Source organism: Lichtheimia ornata (genome assembly GCF_029851405.1).
Source record: "Lichtheimia ornata isolate CBS 291.66 chromosome Unknown scaffold00118, whole genome shotgun sequence".
Taxonomy (NCBI): Eukaryota; Fungi; Mucoromycota; class Mucoromycetes; order Mucorales; family Lichtheimiaceae; genus Lichtheimia; species Lichtheimia ornata.
Window position 1 is genome coordinate 51,919 of NW_026695438.1, and position 8,003 is coordinate 59,921.

Below are 8,003 nucleotides of genomic sequence, written 5' to 3' on the forward strand. Positions count from 1 at the left end.
TATTTGATATTGATATTGCCCCTCTCGAACCTGAAACTTTCACACAAGATACTCTCGGATATGCCGATCAACTTTGTTCTAATAGAGAACCCATAGTTCATTTGAAGAAGGTGGAATGGGAGGGTATAATGTGGGGTTGACCATGGAGGGTCGGAAATTGGGTACGCGCTGGATGCATGAATTGTCAAACAGCATGAATTATCTTGGGATTCCCCATCTCGAACTTGAAAACATGATCATGAGGTTCGCTTGGACATGCTGCTCAACTCTGTTCAAATAAAATCCATACGCTTCATTATGAGAACTTTGAAAAGCAGACACACCTTTATGTTTTACCTATGCTGTAAGCGTGTAGGAGCAGTTTAGGTTGAGAGCACTATAGCCAGTTGAATGAAACGCTATGTTGGCATCAGGATAGGGGGGGAGAGAGAGACTAAGAAGGTTTAGCAATGATGACTGACAACATTCATCGTTGTGGTTGGGTTAGCGGATGTTGTATATCGCGTGATATGACGCCATTGATGTGCTATGTATGGCTCCTTCAGCTGTACCTTCTATGCATGTAAAAACGTATCAAACGTCTTACAGCGTTCAATTACGGATTTGAACACCAAGTTGGTGGTGAGGATGATGGCTGCACACGTAATCATACATCACATGAACATGCATTATTTCTTGTGTTCAATGGTATTGTGCTGTACTTGATTGCTTTGTGTATCCAAACTCTTCTTGATAGCAGCTATCACAAAGTATGGGGTACGTAGATATCTAATATGGATGCTTATCACATACACGATACAGCAATTGCTTTATCGTCGATTACAGCGGTTGCACATTGATGAGTGCATTTTATATCTAAATGGGGAACAATGTATGGCGTCTCCAAGTTGAAAAGTGCCAAAAATCGTAACGTAGACGAATGCATGATCGATCACCTATTGATGCGGAAGCACTTTTTAAGAGTAGCAGATGTCATGAAAGCGATCTTGTGTCGCTCCTGCTGTTATGAATCGGATCCTTAATTGGGAATCTTCATATGTCATTATTGGAGAGCTCCGCACGGCATTGCGATTTGAGGCGTCCAGAAGTTTTCAATTGATTCCCACATTATCTTGCAATTTGCTACCACGTCCATACCACCAATACCATATGCATGATTAGCAATTTGATCAGTGATTCCCACATAGTAGTCAACAGGGTTCAATATTGTATGTGAGGGATGAGATGTTGCTTCTTGTAAAGGCATGACCAGGGATACGACGATGATTTGTTGTTATAATGCTGTGCGACCCGAGATCTACGCAATGCATCTTAATAATCTCAGGGACCCGCATCGTGGTTGCACTGATCGTATTGATTGGCATGGATACCACACCGCTGGTAGAAGTGAAAGAAACGGTTGTCGCCCTCAGCAAGAAGGAAGTAATTATACTGCCACAAGGTGATATAGGTAACAATTATGTGTTACATGCATTGCGATTTAGTACGATTCGAGAGTGATACTTGATCCACGTGCATTTCCATGGTAGAGTATACTGGCTAGCCTTTTTGTATCTATAATTGCCTCTTCTGTTGCATTCTTTGAAATGGTAGGATCGTATGTATATGGCATGTCTCTCCTCCTCCTCCTCAAAACTATAAAAGCAACAGCGACCTGGCTGTGTTATTCCATCTTCACCTCCTCCTTAAATTTACAACAACAATGAAATCCCCAATTACTGCTGCTATTGCCGCCAGCTGTTTGATGGCTGCTGCTTCAGCCTTCCCCACAACAAACTTGCTTAAACGTCAAGATAGCTGTCCAGGTTGGTGATTGGACTCTACCATGGCCTTTCATTTAATAACATCGTGTATGTAGCGGATGCTCTTTCATGTAGCGCTTCCAGCGGCGATTCGTGCTGCACCCCAGAAAACGGATTGCTGGTACACGTACAACAGGCAAGTGTCAAGGGTGATAGGGATGTAGCCGTCCATTTTGGCTCATTGTCTTTTTTTGAAATGGTAGTGGTCACCTGGTTACGGTCCATCAGACGCCTTTACCTTGCATGGTCTTTGGCCTGATACCTGTAATGGTGGCATTCCAGGCAGTGGAGATTCGGGCTGTGATAAATCACGCAACTACGATGATGTTGGCTCTATCATCAAGGAGAAGGATAGCTCACTTCACGATTCCATGAACACCTATTGGCCATCCAATAAAGGTAACGTGCAAGAGTTATAAGGGAAAGAAGATAATACTGATGTAACATTGTATATTTCTTTAGGTGATAATAGCGAATTTTGGACACACGAATGGAACAAGCATGGTATGTGAATAATGAAAGGGGCTGATGAATCTATATCCCCTGCATGATCTACTCACAAGTTTGGGACATCAGGTACTTGTGTAACTACTTTGGATCCAGAATGCTACGGTGATTCGTATCAAAAGAATGATGACGTTACCGATTACTTCCACCAAGCTCTTGATTTACGTAGCAAGTATGATCTCCACGCCATTTTGAGCAAAGCTAGCATCACCCCTGGAGGATCGTATAGCGTCTCAGACATTGAAAATGCTATCAAGGAAAGCACAGGAGCTGCACCCAAAGTAACATGTAGCGGTGGTGATATAGAAGAGATCTGGCTATATTTCCATGTCAAGGGTAAAGATGGATACGTGCCCACGGACTCCGTTGACAAGTCGACATGCTCTGGATCCGTCAACTATCCCAAAAAGAATTAGAGGATTCCTTGTACAACTTCAAACTCGGAATAATCAGTTTTTAGGGATCAAATAAGTGTCATACAAATAGTAAATACAACTTTTTTTAGTACAAAATGAAAGCGATGTGAATGCAGGGAAGGTGAATAATTTGTTGTGTCTATTTACGAAATGCTAGTGTGCACCTCTATTTACGTTTACCACGCGACACGGATGGGAATTTCAGTGGGGCGACAAGCGTAGCCTTCTTTTGATGTGCTGAAGAAGCTCCCAAAGACTTGCGATCATCCACTGTTAACTTGTCGATTTTGCATCCCAAATTCCTGAGTAGAGTGGTAACCCTAATCATCACATAGTGTCAGCTCCATCATCCATCATCCAGGAATAGGTTTCCCCCCATCCAAATACTTACTTGATGGGCTTTAGAGAAAGATCCATGGCAAGCATTTCAGGAATAATCGTGTAATCTGCCACGTTCAAGCAAAGGACAAAGAGATAACATAAGATCTTATCATGCATGACGGGTGTGCGACTAATAAAGCGATGTAAGAATGCATACACGTAAACTATCCACGTTTTCACTTACACGTTGTTGTCGGTGTATCGTTCTTGAATACGATCAATGATCATGGATGGTGGATTCTTCATGGCGGATTCGACCTTGCGGCGTGTCTTGACATCGAATGGCTTCAAATTAAGCAAGTATGCTTGAAGATAAGAGATATAAACGAGCGAGCGTACGACTTGTCGATCCTTCTTTCCCGGTGCTTTAATGATGTTCATCAAACGATCGTTGACAAATTTGGATGCTGAATAAGGTAGCAATTGCTTGAGATCGTTGAATGACTCTGCTTTGAGGATCTCTTTGACAGGGACTTGGCGTAATTCTTCGCTGGTGACAATATTCGAAATGTCGTAAGCTTCTTGTGGCGTCTCAGCTTCCATGTTGGGTGGTGGAATTGGAAGACTCAATTGCATCGATTGCTTAATATCCTCTTGTGTGGGACCCTCGTACTTGTTGATCTCGGTGTGAATATCAGGCAAGTCATCCTCCAATTGTTGTGCCTTGACAGCATTACGCTCTGTCTCCTTGATCTGCTTCTTGGCCTTGGCAGTACCAAAAGCCATACCCAAAGATGCCTTGGCTTGAGCGAAAGTATCCGAACGACTGCTGCTGCCCTGTGCTGACTGCAAAGCTTTGACCGATCGTTTCATACGCAATACTGGAGCAGGCGTAATCGTCAATGTCTGATCCTTCTTTGAATAAGTGCCCACGATATAGCTATATATACATCCTTATTAGCCCTTGTAAAACGTTTACATAGATAACTATGCCCTTACTTGCAGTAGTTGACAGGTGCATCCTCGCCAAAGTTGCTGCCTGTAAAGACCACCTTCTCAGTCTCTCCAGAAATCAAGCGTTGGTTCGCATTGTCGTCGTTGCTGCTGACAGGACGATAGCTGGTGAACTTGGTGTCGTTTTCGGGCATGGTGCCAGGGAATGCAGCTGATCCATACAACAATAAGTTAACACTTGCCCAATCAACCCAATCCAACACTCGATCGTTACCCAAATAAGGCTGTTCAACGGTGTCGTCAACCTTAGCAACATCGATCTTGATGTGCTTGCCCGATCCACTACTCTTGCTGTCGTCGTGCTTTCGCTTGCCCATGTCGAGATAAAAAGAACCCGCACAAAGCACAAAAATTTCTCCTTTGCTCGGCTAAAACTCCTAAAGGCAGCACCAGCAGCCGCTTAGTGTAGTACACCCAGCAGCGCTTGTTGTTTCCTATCCTCAATCCCTACATCTTGCAGGCGCTTCATTCATAAGATGTAATAAAAGAAAGCTGTACTGAAAACCACAAAGAACCATGATCTCTCTCTTCATTTTTTGCTTTCATCTCGTTGTTGTTGCTATTGCTGTCATATCATCAAAGCTGCATCACACACCGTAAAACATCCCCCCAAGTATACACATCCAGACACCTTTATGAACACAAGGCTACACATTGAAAATAGCAGCGCTTGATGGACCATCAACAACAGCTGCACAAGCACCTTCTTTATAACAACTATCATACAAAGTAGAACAAAGATGTCATTGTCCACACAGCTTTTGTTGTGGGTTTCATGCGGTAATCGATGCGTGCTTCATCCCTTTTTGATATCGAGCTATGTAAGAAGCATGATGTTAACCTTAAGGATGCCACCATGTGTAGGTATTTGGCATTATAGTAAGGCGTTCTGGCAATGATGATGATGATGGTCACATGATCTTTTAATGAGGTTTCATATAGCTAGACCGAATTTCATCAGTGATATTGAGAATAGTAGCATGAAACATGAAGCATGATGGTTATGTCCATAATTGTTTTGGACGCATGCGCGTCATGTGCGTCATGCGTGATAGTCATGTAGCTAAAAGCGTGAATGAACCATAAGCTTGTTGTTGGGTAAGTTTATAAGCTTAGGCTTATTTGCTCATATTTTGGGTTGCAGCAATGGTTGCCCCAGGACGACATGTGGAACTCAACAGGTTTATTTATTCTCGGCCGGGATCGGCTCCGATCGATGAGTGGAGGGAAAAAAGGGAAGGAGTAAATTGAGAGAGAGGGAGGGGCCGGGGGGTCAATTAGCATTGGGCGATGCGGCATTATTGATCAGCTGAAAGCAAAAAGAAAAACCCATTACACATCAATTTTCCACTTGTTTCTATTTCCCTTATCACTTCTTCCCTATCACACTTTATACATGCTTCCGCTAGAGATCCTCCTCCATATTCTCTCTCTATTACCGCTCCCATGTTTTGCATCTCTATACCAAGTGTTTCCTGCTGCTGTAGTAGACGAAGCTCTGCGGAAGGCATTATTGATACACCAAAAGAACGAGGGGACTCCACTTATCGACCTTGTTTCCACGAACATGTATGAGCTTGCTGGCCCCAATACCAATGAAAAGAATGAGTCATGGATACCCATGTACATGACCATGATAGATATGGCACGACGACTCATATGGTTGCAGCCAAAGCCCCATCAATACTTTTTCAAAGTGGAGGATGCGTATGTATCTCATGGAAAGTTGGTCATGCGTCGTAGTAGTAGTGGCACGAGGGATAAACAACAACAGCAACAACAACGGCAACATGTACTAGCTTCATTGTGGGATATTCGGAAGCAATTACCGCCTGCTCGAGCAGGCACCTTTTCTGGAGCCAGTGAATTTGTACGTCATCGAGAACAATACCAGCCATTGACTATTCTGGACAAGCAGCAGCAATGTTTATTCGATGCTTGTTTAACATGTGGTGCAGGCCATCGCATGGATGATTCATCAAGTCATCGCTTAACAGCAAAGCAGTTACATGGTCATGATCCACCAAGACCTGCATTAGCAAGAGGATACATTCGTCGAGCACCATCTTCATTCACTGCTTGGTCAGCTCGCGATCCATGTGGGTATGTTTTGGTGGAACAAGTGGCTCTCACTGTACCTGCATTTATCGAATTGTTCACATGCACCACCACCAAGAAGTCATGATAGGATTCCCCCTCCCTTACACACCTCATTCCAACATTGTACATCTTTTCTTTTGAATCTTGTATTATATGATAATCACTGTATAAAAAGGGCATTAAGAAGGTATAACAAAAGTGGCTGTCAAAGGGAGGGGAAGGGGTGGTTGGATTCTGCTGCATGGGCCCGTTGCAAGCCCGCTTTTCTTTGTTCTTTCAACACTCTCCATTTCCACGATCGCACCGCTCTCTCGAGGATCACACCAATGTACCACTCAAGACGGTGTGCTGCTACTCGTCTCTTGCATTCTTCATTACGCTATACCCACCCGCATACGAGATCAAAGCCAACCTGCCACCATGGAGCGATCTTGCCACACCATGCACGCGATCTTCACTCAACTGCAACGACGTTAGATCCCAACATGGATCCATATCCAAATCTCTCTGAACGACTCAATGACGAGGAGATCACCGCTGCATATGATGGGAAAGCATCGACGGAGACGCTTGAGGAGCGTAGTGAACAAGAGTTGCATACATCTGACGCCAAGGCAACCGAGAAGAATGCTCTTCGCAACCATATCATGAATCAGTTTTCAGAACATCTTCAGGGGAAAAAGGTGATCATCTTCTTTCTATTTTCTATCTTGGAGGATATCTCGTTGATGAATTTGTGTGGATTGGATGATATAGCAAAGTGACACCATCGTTATCAAGAAGCATCAACCAAGTCAAAGTGCCGATGTCAAACATGTCTTGGCCAAATTCCATGCAGCCCCACAAGAACCTAAGTATCACAAAATCAATTTCAGGCGACGCTATACGCGTAAGTATGAGGAGATGGATATAAGCATAAGAGGATGTTAATTGGGCTTTGTACAGCGATTCAACCAGAAGGCGAGGATAAACCACAACCGCCCACCCTTGCACATGGCCTGGATCGTGTATTATTCAAGTAAGTACAGGAATAGCTGGATAGCAACAAGTGAGCGATTGAACTTATTCATTTTATCATTCTAGTCCCGGCGTTCACTATCTCAAAGATCCTCGCACTCAAACATACAACTTTACGCCCTTCTTGGAAAACATCACACCGCCTGCCGAATTTGATTATGACGCGATAGGACCCTACATCACACCTTCACAAGATGAGGCAAGTAGGATTAATCAAAAGGAGGCAGTGATGGTTGACTACTTTTACTTACCGTTGTCTTTTGCAGTATCTCATTCAACGAGCGCGGGATCATCAACATCGATATGTCGGTTCTACATCATCCGTATCGGCAATGCTATCACAAATCTATTTTGCTTTATCCAATGGGAAGCCCACTGATACGTCTGTTCTTTCTCGGGCCTATTTTAGTGAGGTAAAAAAAGGATGATGGTTATAGTGGGGCAAATCTGATGGTGTTGTTTTCTTTCTATTCTTAGCCCAACAAATACACGCGTGCTACCCGTGCACCAGCATCTATATTCTTGCATTGGAAGGATGGTGTCTATGGTATTGATGCTGATAAGAGCTATGATGTCGAGGAAACCATATTATCCAGCATGGTAAGTTGAGTCATAGGGAGGACTATGGATGGAAAACGAGGATTTTAATCAAGGTATATATGTGTAGGGTAAATCTATGGAGAAAGTGTTGACACTTGAGCCTCCGGAGTATGAGCGATACTTGAAGAATGCAGACGCACCATTATCACCTCAAGAAGTCAATCAACCTGAATCTTTTGCTTATGGAGTGGTAAATATTGTGCCTACTGGCGGAGAGGGGTGGGTG

The 8,003-nt window shown here is 43.6% G+C and overlaps 4 protein-coding genes across 4 annotated transcripts; 3 read left to right on the forward strand and 1 right to left on the reverse strand.

Annotated features, from left to right (window-relative positions):
* Positions 1-1,702: 1,702 nt before the first annotated feature.
* Positions 1,703-2,725, forward strand: O0I10_012270 (uncharacterized protein; the record flags this gene model as incomplete). Its single annotated transcript, XM_058492210.1, has 5 exons — positions 1,703-1,805; positions 1,859-1,938; positions 2,006-2,201; positions 2,265-2,306; positions 2,379-2,725. The coding sequence occupies 5 exons, from the start codon at positions 1,703-1,705 to the stop codon at positions 2,723-2,725; spliced, it is 768 nt and encodes a 255-aa protein (XP_058337033.1).
* A 166-nt stretch (positions 2,726-2,891) lies between these two features.
* Positions 2,892-4,377, reverse strand: O0I10_012271 (uncharacterized protein; the record flags this gene model as incomplete). Its single annotated transcript, XM_058492211.1, has 5 exons — positions 2,892-3,045; positions 3,117-3,236; positions 3,291-3,986; positions 4,046-4,211; positions 4,275-4,377. The coding sequence occupies 5 exons, from the start codon at positions 4,375-4,377 to the stop codon at positions 2,892-2,894; spliced, it is 1,239 nt and encodes a 412-aa protein (XP_058337034.1).
* Positions 4,378-5,456: 1,079 nt separating this feature from the next.
* On the forward strand, positions 5,457-6,245 carry O0I10_012272 (uncharacterized protein; the record flags this gene model as incomplete). Its single annotated transcript, XM_058492212.1, has 1 exon — positions 5,457-6,245. One exon carries the CDS (start codon positions 5,457-5,459, stop codon positions 6,243-6,245), a length of 789 nt encoding a protein of 262 aa, XP_058337035.1.
* A 241-nt stretch (positions 6,246-6,486) lies between these two features.
* On the forward strand, positions 6,487-7,967 carry O0I10_012273 (uncharacterized protein; the record flags this gene model as incomplete). The annotated part of the gene is made up of 7 exons (XM_058492213.1): positions 6,487-6,843; positions 6,917-7,049; positions 7,106-7,178; positions 7,244-7,376; positions 7,444-7,590; positions 7,655-7,777; positions 7,845-7,967. Coding segments are annotated over 7 exons (1,089 nt in total), but the record flags the coding sequence as incomplete, so codon positions are not given.
* Positions 7,968-8,003: the final 36 nt, after the last annotated feature.